General features: G+C 40.1%; 2 protein-coding genes across 12 annotated transcripts in view; one reads left to right on the top strand and one right to left on the bottom strand.

The window, feature by feature from the left end:
* ASB3 (ankyrin repeat and SOCS box containing 3) overlaps window positions 1–16,150 on the bottom strand; it is a 34,326-nt gene that overhangs the window by 2,011 nt on the left and 16,165 nt on the right. For 8 of the 11 annotated variants that reach the window (XM_065059997.1, XM_065059989.1, XM_065059993.1 and 5 more), the window contains 7 exons: window positions 8,986–9,197; window positions 8,451–8,609; window positions 6,875–6,987; window positions 6,168–6,303; window positions 5,220–5,397; window positions 3,666–3,863; window positions 1,508–1,759 (listed from right to left, as the gene is read on the bottom strand). In XM_065059997.1, coding sequence (XP_064916069.1) covers window positions 1,508–1,759; window positions 3,666–3,863; window positions 5,220–5,397; window positions 6,168–6,303; window positions 6,875–6,987; window positions 8,451–8,609; window positions 8,986–9,181 — 1,232 coding nt within the window. In that variant the 5' untranslated portion in view covers window positions 9,182–9,197. Of the gene's footprint in view, window positions 1–1,507; window positions 1,760–3,665; window positions 3,864–5,219; window positions 5,398–6,167; window positions 6,304–6,874; window positions 6,988–8,450; window positions 8,610–8,985; window positions 9,198–13,731; window positions 13,879–16,150 lie in introns of all 11 variants that reach the window. The other 3 variants (XM_065059992.1, XM_065059991.1, XM_065059990.1) reach the window with 1 other exon arrangement.
* On the top strand, window positions 9,457–15,455 carry CHAC2 (ChaC glutathione specific gamma-glutamylcyclotransferase 2). Its single transcript, XM_065060007.1, has 3 exons — window positions 9,457–9,998; window positions 11,712–11,747; window positions 12,607–15,455. Exons 1-3 carry the CDS (start codon window positions 9,864–9,866, stop codon window positions 12,988–12,990), a joined length of 555 nt encoding a protein of 184 aa, XP_064916079.1. The 5' UTR covers window positions 9,457–9,863; the 3' UTR covers window positions 12,991–15,455.

The raw sequence follows: 16,150 nt of genomic DNA, 5'->3' as shown, positions 1-16,150 counted from the left end.
TTAAACATTATTTTACACAATACCATAAATATAATAACGGAAACGATGCACTGAAATCTTTACTATTTTCTAACAAATCCTTAAAAACCTACATCCTAAGCCTAAAACCAGAAAACCATTCAAGAGAAATCTAAAGTACTTTTGACAGTCTTTACTAATATAATTTTATCTTCCTCCATTTCTTTTTAAAAGTTAGAATTTAAGAGAAAAATACCTGCTCTGAAATGTAAATGCTTTAATAATAGGCAGCATTCTCCTCTGCACTAGTTTCTTATTCCATTTCCTCCTAAATTTTAATAAGGGGTCAAACGACCGGAGCATTATAAGCATTATAACCATATGCATACATGTCATTTGTTACCTATTACGCTCCTGTTATTTTCCAGGATAGAATAGTTAATATTGAAGTTAAACTTACAAGAACATTAGTTTTGTAGATTATGAGGTGATAAGCAGTATTTTTAAAGTGGGTATTTAAGCGAAGGAAGTAATTGGTATAACAAAATAACAAAATATCAGAAAGGATCGTGTATGATATCCATGGACAGGGAGATTTGTTTGCTCACCGAATTGCAATCTTGTGGTGTGTTTACTTCCACAATCACTTATTCTCCTGTGAACAAATGTGATCTCCAAAGCACAGACACACTATGCTCTATGTATGCTACTCTCACTAGTTCAGAAAGGCATGGATGCTAACGATCAGCAGAATCTCTCTCACTAAGTCCTTAATGAATGCATTCAACACTACCAGAGAGAGCTTCACAGCATCTGGAATTTAAATCAATATTTAAGTAAACCTTGAAATCCTACTCCTTTCATACAGCTAAGTGAGGTGTGTAATGAATTTATCCGTCTCATGTTATGTTAATGGCTGAGACATATGGTAGTAAGGTCATCTTCATGGACAAGAAAAACAGAAGAAAATGCAAATGCTTCATAGTTTTAAACATAAGTTTAATTCTGTATGCCTAATTAAACATAAAACATCACCAAGCTGTCATTTGTATGTGGAGGAACCAAAAAAAGAGACGGAATTTTTGCCAGGTTATTTTGTTTAATGCAATCTCTAACTACATCTGTTTCCTCTCCTGCTGGCCTTGGCCCAGCTTCACCTTCCATTTGTTTCCCATCCCTCTCGACCTCTTTCCTGGGATTTGAAATTCTTCGTACCATTACCATACCGCACACAGACATGCCATTTGCAACTCCATTTGGAGGCTAATAAGAGATCTTCAAGATAAAACTGCAAAATGATGCTTTTCTCCAGGGCAGTGATAAAACAATCTCCATTCTGATTTTCTTCCTAAAATACATTTGTTTTCCTGAACCCAACTGTTACCTGTGGATGATTTATTTCAGGCTTTCCGTAACCCTCACCATTCCTGATCGGGGCAACTGATTATCAAGCACCATCCCCTGAAAGCACATGCCTTAACTAACATTGCAACAGCTCTGCACGTTACCATACATTATTTAAGCAAACAAGGTTATGTTATCTACTTACCAGACTCTGTGCATTAAATTGACCGGATTAAACCCAGCCAGGAGCAGATACGGCAGCCATTCCTTGTACTCCTTGTGTGCGCTGGTTGAGCAATGGATGAAGGACAAGAGTTGGCCCCCAGAAGGCAGTGGACAGCCCAGCTTCAAGAAGCGTCGAAACAAAGAAAACTTTCCACAAGGCAGGCAACAGATCAAGTTACTGTCAAGTAAGGTGACCCCGTATTTCAGGAAAATATCAACGAAATCAAAAAACCTATGGAGAAGCACACACGGAACAGGATATCCTGTTAGCTTTCCCCAGAAAGCATCTACCATCTCACTTCTTGCCTCCCAGAAAAATATGCAACAGAGGGACAAGCGTGTGTAAATGTCAAATGACTGCACCCCAGAACTCGGGGAGCAGCCTCGCGTCCAGACTCATGAAGGGGTTAATGTACATTCTGCTCTATTTGTGGGAAGCTCTGCAACTTGCCAAACTACTGTGAACACTGTAAAATGTTTTTTACTAAAACAATTTTATCATTATAAATTGTAACAAGGTAATGTGATAGAGAATGAGATTATGACTGATAATCAGTGCGTTAGTTTTTAGTTCGTAATTAGATGGCACATTACTTTACAGAAGTGGTGATATCTGGTAAATCACCCGCCGGCTGACCAGAGGCACCGGCACTGGGATGTACTTTCACTATTCAAAAAATAATTCTGTGCTTGATGTCCCTCTTTGAATTAAACCCTTTTAGTTAAGTAGGATAAACTCAATCAAAATAGTATTTTCACTTTGGGAACATTATAAATGACTGGTGAGTTACTGATTACAATTACAGGGCTGTAGCTTGATGGCATATACAAGGTTAAGTTTTTTAAAGCCTTCCTGAGCCAACTGTAAGAATGTGCAGTCCTATTAATTAATAGCATGCAACTCGTACACACTCTACACACACACACATTCAAACATATTCAGCAAAGAATATCCCAGCAAAGTTAACTCTTTCAGCAGCTTTATCCAGGGGGAATAGAAGTGCATCTTGTCAAAACCATAATTTTTAATTAGAACAGGCTTTTTCATGAAAAATAATTCTACTAAATGATCGACAGCAATCAGCCGAAGAATAAACACAACAAAACACAACACAAAACTTTTCAAACGTATTCTCTACCACATGAAATGTGTCTGTTGTTCTAAAGCATAAAGGAGTATCAGGTACTGCTCTCCGGGCTCAGTTAAAATGTAAACCACAATTACACTCCAGCTCCATCCAAAGTCCAGAGCTGCCACGACATGACGGAGATTTGATTCTCTCTCTCAATTGGAGCTGTGTCTGCATTCAACTCTTTAACTGTTATTTTATACATTAAAATAGTTTGGGAGGAGCACAGGTGAGCTTGGGGACAGCAACATCTAGAGATTCTCAGTAGCAGCCCACTCCTCCACAAATTAATTTCCCACAGAAACAGGAGGAAGAAACTTCCATACTAAAGGAAAAAAAAAAATCATCAACAATAAGGACACGAAGAGCACTTCACTGACGTACCATATATCATATACCTAGGAGTAAGGCTTCCAGGCTTTTATACCTTATTATTTTTCCTCTAAAATTATAGCCTTTGCATCATGAAGCAAGCATTGCTTTATTCCTTGTTGAATACCAGGGCTGTGCAGCACCCACCAGGCATAAAAAGAAACGGGTCATGATTTAAATGAATTTATCATTCAGTTTCCCAGTTCTCCCTACAGGTACAGTGTTGAGCTGAATAATTCTGCTTGTCTCATGCACGAGACCGGCAGAAAGCACTGCTTTTCAATAACTCATCCTTACTGAAAACATTCTGGCTACTTAAGAGGCCTTCTGACCCAATTACAGCACGAAGCCACATTCCCAGAAGACACAGACTAGTTGGTAAGGCCTTCTGAAAGCACAAAAACGATTCTGTTCTACAAAACTCTTCTGCAAATTGCCGAGCTTCCCCTCGGAGATTTCAGCAAGGTTCCTCAGCTCGTGCGTGCAATCCGAAGCCCACGCACCATTCGGATACTTAGTTCAACTCTGCCAGCTCAAGAATTGAGGAAGGATGGCAGGAAAACTGCACATTTTAAAAAAAGTTAAATAAAAGCCAACACAATTATGAATTGTTTCCAGTATAAGAGGTCTACTTACCCACGCTGGAAGACCATACACATGGGTGATGTGCAGTTGAACTTCAGGCACTCTTGAGCATCTGGACTGTAGCCTTCGGTAAGTAACATTTCCAAACATTCTTTCTTATAACCATACACTGCCGAATACACAGGGCTCACTTTGCCCTTGCCTTTGTCACAAATCCGATCTGTAACTGGTATTAGCAACTCTAATATCCTGCAAATATTTAAAAACACTATTTATTTGGTGATGTCAGGAAATAATTAATTTTAAATGTAAGGTCATTTGTCATGTGGTCATTACCACTTAAGAAGAAAATCCTACCTGTTTTTCACTACTGAGTTCACATATAACAACAAACTTCTTCATTTCGTACACAGACCCATAACAAACATTGTGCTTTGCCCTGGATTTAGGCTGGCAAGAAATATTTTAGTCTGAACCAGAGAGAGAGATACTCCTGTTATCCAGGAATCCTTTTCGCAGCAATAGAGTACCTGTGCACATTAAATCCAGATTTCCATGAAGCCTGGAAGCAAACTGAAAATGTGAGTTGCAAATAAGACGATAATTTACTTCTGTTCAACAGCATTCGTTGAGATACTGAAACAGAAAAATCATTCTGTCGCACAGCTCACACCTCTCCATCCTCTCCAGCTGACAAGAACTAGAGATGAACACTCATTCCTTTGCTACTGGAACTTACTGGTGCTGCCCAGAGGTCACCAGTTAAATATTGTTGAGAAAGCTATAAAGGCTGCATTTGATTTAAAGACACTTGTAGTACTGACAACTCTGCTAATCCACCTTATGTTTCCAAGAAAATGAACAAATTCAGCTTCCCACATCCCTACTACAGTTTGCCCTCCTCTTCAGTTTGGAAAGAGGCACCAATTTTACACAAACTTTAATGCCAACTCAGCTGGTGACCTCCTTTCGCTAGGAGTTAAAATCAAGCATCTACGAATAATTCTGCAATTAGTATCATCATTAATATATTTAATCTTCACTGTTTTCATACATGTACAAATATGGGACTTCCTTCCACTCTTGGTTTTCTGCTGTGAAAGCAATTTATGTCATCGGGATTGGGGAAAGCTATAAATGCATTTCTACAAGAATTAAAGGAACTGTTTGGTGGCTTTGATTTTCTAGCTGGTTCAGCTAATTCATTTCTTGCATACAACTACTGCTACTTAATGGTCAGGAGTATAATTCTAATTAAGAGCTGTTCAAGTCATGTAATAAAGCATATGCTGTTGTTATTGATATTTGAAATGTTAAAGTAATATAACTATTGAGTGAACTGGTATCTGATCCAGCACTGTGAAAAACCCCTTAAATTTGTTAGGATATGGATCACAGCCAGATTAGATCCCTAATTGAAAATGGTTGTTTCCTTTACTGGGCCTACTAACACACATTTAAAATATGGAAGAAATCTGAAATTCTACACTACGAATCAGCTTGAGAACTCGTTTTTCTTCCTCACAGAGCTGAACCTACTTCCTCTCTCTTGATCCGGTTTTTATGACCGGAACCTTTTGTCAGAATGCCTTTTTAATCACCCACTTTTTATGGCCCATCTCGGCCGCTGCGTGGATGGGTAACTGCCAGTTGTCCTTGTTGCAGTAGAGATTGGCGTCTGCGCCGCTGGCCAAGAGCAGCTCCAGGCACTCGGTGTGGCCCTCCTGTGCAGCAATCAGCAGGGGAGTGGCTTTGTCCTTGGCCTGACAGTTCACATTTGCACCTAGCAAAAAAAAAACAACCAAAACCCCAAAACCAGTACTTTACACCAGCACACAAAACAAATTAAACTTTGTAACTGGTTTTCACAGAGTCACTTCACAACTCAACAGGTTTTTCCACAGCAAAGTAAGGAAACATTCAGCAGTTGTTGCTAACTTTTTGAAAAGCCAGTGATTAAGGTGAGCTCTGTCAAAGATCAGCACCACACGAAGCGGGCTGGGCAATCTTTTGATGGCACCAATTATTTGAGATTCTCCCCCAGGAACTGGTAGATCAGTTCACAGGATCTCTCTGGTCAGGTCACAGCACCCTCAGGCTGAAGAGTTACAGCAATTGATTTTGGTTGTGAGGATACATGCACTTCCACGAATTAAACTTGTTCATGATGTGAATGAAACGATCGCTGTCACTTTGTGACCAGAGAGCTGTATCTTCACTCAGCAGCAGCAATATCTTACGACAAGAGCAATTTCATCAAAATCAGACCACTGATGTAGTGCTACCAAGGGCTTCCAGCAGGCCCTGAGAAGCCTTAACCTTCTCATGATTTCCATTTATTATTTCCTACCATCACTTGCTGAAAATGACACTAAATTACTGAAACAAGATTTGAGCAATTAGGATGGTTTAGCATACCCACCTGCAATTAAAATTACATTAAACCCACTAAAATTGGAAGTTACGAAGTGCGAAAGCAGAACTAAAACAGCACCTGGTGACAGGCTGATGCAATATTAAGAACCACAAAGATAAATGAATGATCATTATTACCAAAGGATATAAGCAGTCTTAAACACTCCAGCTTTCCATACTGAGCAGCAATAAATAAAGGGGTAATTCCATAGTCATCCTCACATTCCTTGCTTGCCCCTGCCTCCAGGAGTATTTGCATGATCTCAGTGTGTCCCTGAAATGAAGATTTTTATTCTTAACCAACAAAGTACTGGGGAATTGCCATAGTCTACTTTTCCCACACATTCCAAACAGAAATAAGAAAAAATATGTTCAATATTCTAAAGATGTCTTGAAAAAATAATGGTAGAAAAAATTAGACAAGTTAAATAATATTTTTCTCATTTGCACAATACATACAAATATAAAATAAATTAGTTTATTAGAAACACTAAGCTAACATATATCTATTCCAGAAACAGGCCGTACATCCCACTGATGATGAGATTCTACATAGAACACTTTCTTGAAAAAATCTAGTAAGATATTCACTTCCTAAATACACCACATGAGCTTGTGAGCACGTGCAATACTTCTAGTATTCAAATAATGATTGCTGCCCAACACCAACATCTCATGAAGATTCAGATACACTCAGTGCACTGCAAGCCCTTCAGCATTTAGACAACCTTAGGACTGCTAGGGCAGGGTAGGAAAAATTATCTCATACAAAGCAAAAACATAGATAAATTATCACTCAGAATACAGCAGTTACATGGAAATTGTACGATACAACGACAAGTTACCTCAAGAGAAGCTTGGTGCAAAGAATTCCACCCAGACCAAGTATGATGTCCTTCAACGTTTGCTCCATATCTGATCAGAACCTTTACGATGTCTGCCTTTCCACTTTGAACAGCTTCACACAGAACAGGAAAAAAGCCAAAAGAATTCTTATTAACTGGATTTAAAGAACTCATTGAAAAACTCAAATAGCCTCAGCACTAACTTCCTGACACAATAATCATAATTCTTTTAAACTTGCTTTACATTTGCTTACTTGCCTCTTACATTTATGGCCCTAACACAGAGTTGGAGAATAGAAATTTATCCACAAAAATTTTAGTCAGATTTGCTAAAACTCCACCTACACTGTGCTAATACAGGTAACAAAAGCAGGTTTCTCTCCTCCCTCTTCCTGGGGAACATGGAGACAATTCTGCAGCAGGCACCTAACTGTGTGACACTTGTAATAACCTCCCAAACTCGTGAAGCCCAGTGGCCACCTTACAACAAATTCCCCCAAACTTCATATTTTTTAAGTTTAAAACTCTTTTAAACACCTCTACGAGATTAATTTAAAAGGTGTATATTTATGCTAATGCATTCCTTGAAAAGCCTCCTGATTCATCCTCAAGATTTTGCCCCCAACAACTCTACCAAGGCACATTCCCCATGTCACCAAAAAGTTTGATATGGTGATAAATGACTGCGAATAATTGCTCCTGACTGAATAATTTGAAGAGTATTAGCGCGGGAGCTGGCCAAAGGAGCGCCCCTGGCTTGTAGTACTCAATGTCCAACACAGAGCTGTGCCATAACCCCGTCACATAGTCTGGACTAACCTGACCATAACCCTTTTCCTTTTTGAAAAAATATCTTGGATCCACAATCACAGGACCTGTCTAATCTATGTAAGCGCTAATACATAGTGTTAATTACCATTATCTGGTGTGCTTTTAATGATCTTTTCCCCACAAGTGCTGCCTGTTACTGCTTCAAGCAAATAAGGCATTTAGTTGTTTAAAAATAAAATGTGAATTGACTTGTCAACAAAGGTAATGTGGCAGCCGTGATGTCTGCCTGGACTGCAGAGGTAAGTAAAGCAATAAGCATACTTAATCAGCTCATTTAGACCCTGAGGATTCACTACAGCAGAAGTTTAAAGCATTTAATGATGTCAAATCACAGAAAAAATAACAAAACAATGGACCTTAATTGCTAAACTAGGAACTGCAAAAAGAATCAGAGGTCTTTTCACATACAAAGCAGAGAAGAACTTAAAGAAAAGACCTGAAACACCCTCACACAGATGCAATCCTATGCCTCCTAGACCTTTTGTGTGCTAGAAACAAAGGGCAACACAAAAAACCCCATACATTTGGGTTTACAAATTTGTTTTGAAACATAGTCTGAAGCAGAGTTATCCACAAATAAAAAGTAATCTTTAGACCCACCCCATCTCTAAAGCACAGTATTTAGGCTACAAAAATATAAACCATGGTAGGCAGTAAATGAGCGCTACTGAGTTTAAACTCAGCTAACAAACAAGCTTTTCCCCATTCAGCGGCTGTTGTGAGATCTCAGGAAAGCTCGTGTCACCTAGGAACAGCGTGGTGGTTTCGTCGGTGGTGATTTCATTGGGGCGAGCCCCAGCTTCCAGAAGAATGCGAACACCTTCCAAAGAGCCGTAGTACGCCGCGAGGTGCAGCGGAGTCATCCCCACAAACGTCTTTGTGTGGATGTAGTCTTTAGATGGAGCTACAAATGAGAATAATGAAGGGGGAAAAAAAGTATATTGAGCAATGAATTACAAACCACAATCACTTTCTTAAAATAACTGAGTTATTTAAGATGTGTGGCCTACAGTGCATGCTCAAACATGCTGCTATCAACTCTTTCAAACAGCAGGGCCGGTTATTGCTGGCCCTACAGATAGCCCCCTTGGTAAAGTAAAATCAAATGTCACACACAGACTACAACACGCCAATTCCTCTTTACCATAGCTAGGCAGTATCTAGCAAACCACAAAGAAACGTACAGAAGAACAACACCAGAAATCGGTTTAATTTATAATCTACGTGATAGGGTAATTTAGCCGAAAAAATCACACTATTTCACATCAATTTCTCCTCACCTGAACGAATGAGTATCTTCAGACATTCACTGGACCCGTGAGCTGCTGCTTCGTGGATGGGCATCCAGCCCCTGTTATCTGGAACATCGAGGCTGTGCCGCTTCCTCATGAGCTTCTTCAGCAGGTCAACATTTCCTGCTCTGGCTGCAATCCCCACAGCAGAGCACTGATCGTCGTAGGACTCCGTGAAATCCATCCTTACGTACGGCAAACTGCGCGAGATGAAGGGGCAGGAAAAAAGAGAGGAAGGAGACCAGGAAAAAAAAGCCTGTTAGTACAGAATACGTACATTTGGTTTGCAGGTTTGTTTGGTTGTAGTTGTTTGTTGGTTTGGTTTTGTTTTTTGTTTTGGCAGAGGTTTTTGTTTGGGTTGTTTTGTTTTTTGGTTTTGTTTTTGTTTTCAGGGAGAGCATTTGTTTGCAGGGTTTTTGCCAATAGTCAGCTCTTTGTTTTTCTTTTTTTACACTTTAATATTTTACCTGGTTTGCCCCTTTTGTAACACAGCAACAGCGTTCTGACTTAGTTCCAATGACTTCTGAGTATCAATTTTTAAGATTACACATCATTATAGCCGAGGTTCTTAGGGACATGGTCCAGAGGTAGACTCGATGACCTTAGAGCTCTTGGGGCGATAAGAGCTTCCCGGCTTTCCCCCAGCGGCTCCGCGGGAGGCAAAGTTCCAGGAGCCAGGGGATTTATTGTCGTGGCCCGACTGACACAACTGTGAAGCCGAACCTCAGCGCACAAGCCGGGCTCGCACAGAGCCCTTGGTGGCTGCAGCAGGGACCCCCCTGCAGGGACCCCGGCGCCGGTGGCCCCCGCAGGACCGGTGCCTCCCCCGGGCCGCCCGCACTGCGCAGGCCCGCGACGGGGCGGCCATGTGGGTGTTCGGCTACGGCTCCCTCATCTGGAAGGTGGATTTCCCCTACGAGGAGAAGATGGTGGGGCGCATCCAGGGTTACAGCCGCCGCTTCTGGCAGGGCAGCACCGACCACCGCGGCGTGCCGGGCAAGGTGAGGCGGGACGGGCCGGGGCCGGGGCCGAGTCGGGCGGCGCTCCCCGGGCCTGCCGGAGGAAGCGGCCGGCGGGCGGGCCGAGGCCTCTCGGCACCGGGGCCTCCGTCCCCGCCGGCCCGAGCGCTCCGGGACGGGAGCGGCCCCGGCGCTGCAGCCCCGCGGCCGAAGCGAAGCGGCCCCGGCACCCGCACAACCGGACAACGTAATGAACTTCCTGTAGCAAAAATAACCATCTGAATAGCTCAAATATAGGTATTACAGCCATGAAATAACTCAGTGTGGGTGTCAGGCTCGGAAGAGAAACGTTAGTTAATAAATCAGTGCCAGGAGTGTTGATCCAAGTAACCACTGCTTTTCATCTTTTTTAACTTGCAAATGAAAAATAATGAAAGAGAAAATACTTGGTATTTGGATAATAATTTTTTCAAAAGCCCCCAATAAAAACAAATTAAAACTCCAGAAGCAAGCATTCCCAATTCATCCAGACATACATATTTTTAAACCATGGGAGTGAGAATAGTCTTGCTCTTCTTTGAAAGCCTGTAGCACCCTCCCATAGAAGGGCTGTCACCCTTCTGTGATTCTAAATAGCTCAACAAATATTAGAAGAAACAACAGGTTGCAGAAGCAAATCAGGCAATGACAGATGTGGCAGGACTGTTATTTACAGCTGCACTGCTGCCATGCAAGAGAGAAACACACGTACAGATTCATCGAATGGAAACGCATGGACACATCAATGGAACCATTGGTGACGAGTCTTAAAAAGACTAAATGCAGACGCCAAAATCAGCAACTTTAAACTAAAAATGTAGTTCTCCATAGGGTTTTATGTTTTAAAATTTTCTTCTCCAGGTTATACAACAAATCTCAACAATTTTCAGTATTTGCAAACTGGATTCTTACTCTTCCTGCATGAAATAACGCATGGGAAAAATAATCATTGCCGAGCTGTTCTCCCTCTGCCTAGTAAGGGAAAATAAGCTGGGAGGGGGAAAAGAAGGGCAAAATAGTCTTCTGCACAATAAACTTTTTTTTTTTGAGCTCCGAATATCACGGTGCTTACTAAAAGTTACTAGCAGGTTACAATGTTCAAAACCATCTAATTAACTCTGAGCTTCCAAACCTGGGAGCTGCCATGTGTCATAGTGTGTAATTAACAGTTTCTAAAATGCAGTGGTAATATCTTGCTTAGTTCTATGCAAGCTTGACATTACCTTCCATGCCCGCGTATAAACTTTTTGAATACAAGTGAGAAGTTCACCTCATTGTCAGTCTGGAGACAAAACAATTGCAGGGTGCTGCGGAGAAGGGACATGACTGAGGAAAGCACGCTGAGGAGGGGTTCACATTAATGAATTATTACCACTGTTTTAAACAAGAATAGAGTCTGGACAGCACGTACAAAGCGAGGGCATTCAAAACCTCCCCGCTTATGACTGCCCTTAATTTAACTTCTATGTTGCAGACACTTGCCACTCAGAAATTATCTTTTTGTTTAGCAGAGTGTAGCTAATACAGATCAAAAGCTATTCACAGAAAATATCTATACTGGACCTCAAAGACACAGACCTTATTGACATTGTCCTGGATTAGTTCTCTGACCCTTTCATTACTGTTTATTGGTTTTTTTTTAACTTTTGTTCTGCTTATGATTTTGTGGAGAAGCCCCTAACTGATTTTTTGAATATATATTTTTTTTCATTTTAGCCTGGACGAGTTGTGACTCTGGTTGGCGATCCTGAGGTATAGTACTCCTGTTCTGTCTCCCTAGTGTACACAATGTCCTGTTGCATTCCCAGCCTGTGCAGTAAGTCTCTATTAATTTTTGCTTTTCCACAAGTAAATAATTGAGTTCTCTTTAGTGCAATCAGAAGATCTCTCAACATTTCTCAGAGTTACACCAAGGACTTTGATTGTTTTAAATAAATCAATCCATCTAAACCACGAAGCTGGAAGTAGTTTGGGTCTGTTATTATCAAAAATCCATTTTCAAGTATTTTAACTGCATAGCTGAAGTGACTATTCTGGAAACTATGCAGAATTTTACCTTCAGCGTATGTATACTGCTGACAATATGCCAATAGTAGACCCCAGATGTTGTGTCAGAACTGTAATCTTACCCTCCCAAAATAAAAACTGCAATTGCGATTACATTGCAGTGACAGAAAAGGAGAAACCCTTGCTTTATTTTTTGCTACACAAAATGCTTAAGGAATTAAATGCCCCAACTGTGCTTTTGGTTTCTGCACAGTATTTTGAAATAAGCTCCTGTTCAGAGGAAACTCTCATTGGCCTGTCACTGCTTATCTTTCCACCTTTTCCCCACGGTGCAAGGGGAGCGCCTGGAGATGGAACAAGGCCTAGGCTTACAGTCCTATAAGCCATAGGAAAATCAATGTTTTTCTGCTTATGAAAGTGCCTAGACCTACATTTTACCTATTTTGAATTCTGTTTGATAGTAAAGAAGCTATCTTTACAACTACCTGCAGTATTTTTAGGGATCTTACCCACCAGAAAGCTCTCGGTTGGCCTGCTCACCAGCTAGGACAGAAGTATCCTCTTAAACACTGCTTGGATTTTCCTTTTTTCCGTCCTTCCACAGGGCTGTGTATGGGGTGTCGCTTACAGATTGCCGGCTGGACAAGAATGTGAAGTGAAGGCCTACCTGGACTTCAGAGAGAAAGGAGGCTACAGGACTACAACTGTTGTTTTCTACCCCAAAGACTCGTCAGTAGAGCCGTTTGATGTCTTGTTATACATCGGCACTCATGAGAACCCTAACTACCTTGGTCCAGCACCGCTAGAAGAAATTGCTGAACAGATTTTTAATGCCGTTGGGCCTAGTGGAAGAAACACGGAGTACCTGTTTGAACTCGCTGATTCTATCAGAAGTCTCGTACCAGAAGATGTAGATGAGCATCTCTTCTCCTTAGAGAAACTAGTGAAGGGACTCTTGGAAAAGCATAAGAACCTAAATTGTCTATAAAATAACGTCTTAATGATCTTGCTTCATCTTCAGAGGCACGGTTTCATTGCACAATGGGTATATGACTTGGAGGCATGTTTCTCAGTACTGCGCTCTCTTATTTATTTTAACAGTGCATTCAAAATAGTAGTTGGTCATTAAAACACACTCTTTCAGGAGTCTATAGAAAGGGGAGCAGAGGAAGTGGTTTAGCTTTGAATTTGGTATATTGGGTTTTTATCCAAAGATTACATCTTTATGAAAATCTCAAGAGAACCATTTAAGCTTCTCTTTGCTTGAAGATTCATTTTTTAAATTACAGTTTCAGGTTTTAAATAAATCTTTAGAATATTTTTAAGATCAAAATCTGCATTCAGATATAACTCTTACTGATTCAAGTGATAGTTCTTTCTGATTCAAGACCACAGACGTGGAGGCCAGTGCAGCTAGAGAGATAAATGTTAAGTAGCTGTTGTAAACTGCATAGTAAATGCATAGTAGAACATTTATATAATCAACGTTCAGCTTTGCAGAAATTAAGTTATTCCACTGAAGTAGTCATCTTACCCTTTATACATTTGTCTAAATACAGAGAATAAACTGTTTCATTGTCAAGGAAATAATTATTTTCCTTGGCTGTTTATGACAAGCCCCTGACACCAAAGCAGGGGATACTTCGACACAAACAAGCCATAACACATCAGTGCCTCATTTTATTTCTTTAGATTAATTAAAAGAATAAAGCAATTATGCTAAAATTACCTGAGAATAGGACTTGAAGCCACAATGCAGCACGAATGTTCAGAAACTCCCATCTTTGTTATTTGCCTTTAGATGCTGTTGTGTCCCCATCTCTTAAAAAATTCACCAGTTCTTTAGGATAGATTTTAAGCCAGTAATTTTCAGCCACTGTTTTAGGGATTCACAGACAAAAGGTAATTAAGAAAGGAACCCTGTTTTCAGAAAACTTGTGTGTGTTATATGGACATCCAAACAAAGAGCATTAGAAAGCCACCAGGTTAGGCTGGTAGCTTAATTCATGCTAAACATGGGGAAATGGAGCTGCCAGCCCAACAAAGACTTGACTTGGTTTCAAAAATTTAAGTTATTTTAACAAAGTATATTTTTGTATGTTAATATAGGAAAGGTCCTATTTCAAACACCTCGTAGCATCACATTTTCTCAGGCAGAGAATGTTTAAGTGTTTAGTACTATCTTGGAAGCCTATATTTTGCGTCAGTAATTGCAAAACCCATATGTTTCTCCTATAAGTTTGTCCCTTTCTCATCTTTACACTTTCATATTTTATATTTGTAATTGCTTGAAAATACCAGGGTTATCAAAATACCAAGCTGCTAATATTTTATTTGGCCACCTACAAAAGCCAACAAGAACATAAATGAATGTTAATGGGAAAAGTTTGAGAAAGGCAGCTAGATAAGTAGAAAATAGAATATTAAAATGAAAACCTTAATTTGAGATAAAAGGACCACTTGAAATATTTCAGCAAGAAAGCTGTTATTTTTTACATACCATAATTTTAGTGTACCTCTGGCATCTCTCAAGCATTGATTAATTGAGGATTAAAAGAAAATGTATTCCTTTTTAAAAGCTACTCTTTACTATAAATAATTGAAAGCCACTAGGAGTACATGATAGGGTATCACTTAACGGGCTACTCTAAACTGCAAAAGCAAATCCTCTCATCATATTAGCAAAATAATCATATGTACTGAGGCCCCGATTTTCCATTAGTACACCTGAATAAATATTCTGCAAAAGTCTTGCTTCTGTGCTGGCCTAAGACTGACATAAGTGAGCGGAAAAGCAAGCCCAGCTAATCTGGCTGTATAGCAGGAGGGAGGTGGGATCAGAACTTCAGGTGTCTGTATGTAACGGCAGTCGCTGAGATGCCCGAAGCTGGAGTTGTTTGAGCATCTTCAGAAACCACAGACGGGCAGTGATAACCATCACCCAAATCAGCATTAATGAACATCGTTACATGTGCATTTAATTCACCTTGACTTAAAGCCTAAGTCTTAAGTGTTACTGGATACTTCACTGTTACTAAAAATGTTACGTATGGTTTATTTCAAGAATATTGAAGTGTTGAATAGTACCTTCAAGAAAACCCAACCAACAACAGCACTTACTCTCTTGTGCTTCCCTCAGATTTAAGCAAGCTATAGTAGAGTTAAAACACGTCCACTCTATGCGGTTTTTTAAATTATTTCCTCAAATGGTTATCCCTGTTCATTAAAACAGGGTGGGGGGTACTTACTGATGATCCAAACCCATCAGTGATTCCCTCTTTAACACTGTATCTAAGCACTGTGGTGGGGCATTGTGCTTATATATCTTTAATTATATTCAGGACCTTGTTGGTCCATTTGCTTTCCAGATCCAGAAAACTTGCAATAATATTTGTAATGATCCACTCCAGTTTGTGCATATAAGTTCGGTACAATAAAACTGAATCACATTTACTAATGGTGTTGGAGAAAGAACTTTCCAGAAATGTTATGTTTACTTAAAGTGTGTCTACACAGCTACTAGAAAGAAAATTAACTCTATCACAGCCGAAACCAACTTGTTTGCTCAAAATATCACGGATAACCCAAACATTTTGAACACCACTTATCCTTAAAAGCTACAGCAACACAGTTAGAAAACTGATTGGAGCATCCCCCATCAGTATTATATCACTATTTCATTTTATATTATTATTACTTGAAGTTTGTCATGTTTAACTCTGATTTGTATCCCTTCTCATCCCTTCTTTCTGGTATGCACCTGGATACAGGCTTTGCTTAAACTAAGGAGTTGAGGATGTTGAAAAAACCTGAATGATACTGCTCCCCCTTCTGATCTATTTCTGTGTAACAAAAGAAGTTCTTAGGAAGTGGTTTTCCAGCCTGTCCAGCCAAGCTCCAGACTGGCAGCGGCGATGCTAACAGACACCAGGACAGCGAGCCCCCAGCAGGGCCCTGGATCGTGATTTTCCACCATGCAAGTATGTAATCATCGTAAGATTAAAAAGAGGCTGGTTTTCAAGTAATTCGGCTTCTCTAACAGTCTTCAGCAAAAGCTGGACATTGACTACACACTTAGTTTGATTAACAGCTACAGTACAGCCCCAATTATTCCAACTTCACATTCCCTCAGTATTCTTATATTAAAA

The sequence above is a fragment of the Columba livia genome, chromosome 3 (assembly GCF_036013475.1).
Source record: "Columba livia isolate bColLiv1 breed racing homer chromosome 3, bColLiv1.pat.W.v2, whole genome shotgun sequence".
Taxonomy (NCBI): Eukaryota; Metazoa; Chordata; class Aves; order Columbiformes; family Columbidae; genus Columba; species Columba livia.
This window is presented reverse-complemented; position numbering and strand designations above follow the sequence as displayed.

Bases quoted from the DNA above. Each gene is read 5' to 3' on its own strand.
- CHAC2 (XM_065060007.1), top strand. From the start codon at position 9,864: ATGTGGGTGTTCGGCTACGGCTCCCTCATCTGGAAGGTGGATTTCCCC. The intron at 9,999-11,711 runs GTGAGGCGGGAC...TTTTCATTTTAG, and splicing joins ACCGCGGCGTGCCGGGCAAG to CCTGGACGAGTTGTGACTCT. The intron at 11,748-12,606 runs GTATAGTACTCC...GTCCTTCCACAG, and splicing joins CTCTGGTTGGCGATCCTGAG to GGCTGTGTATGGGGTGTCGC.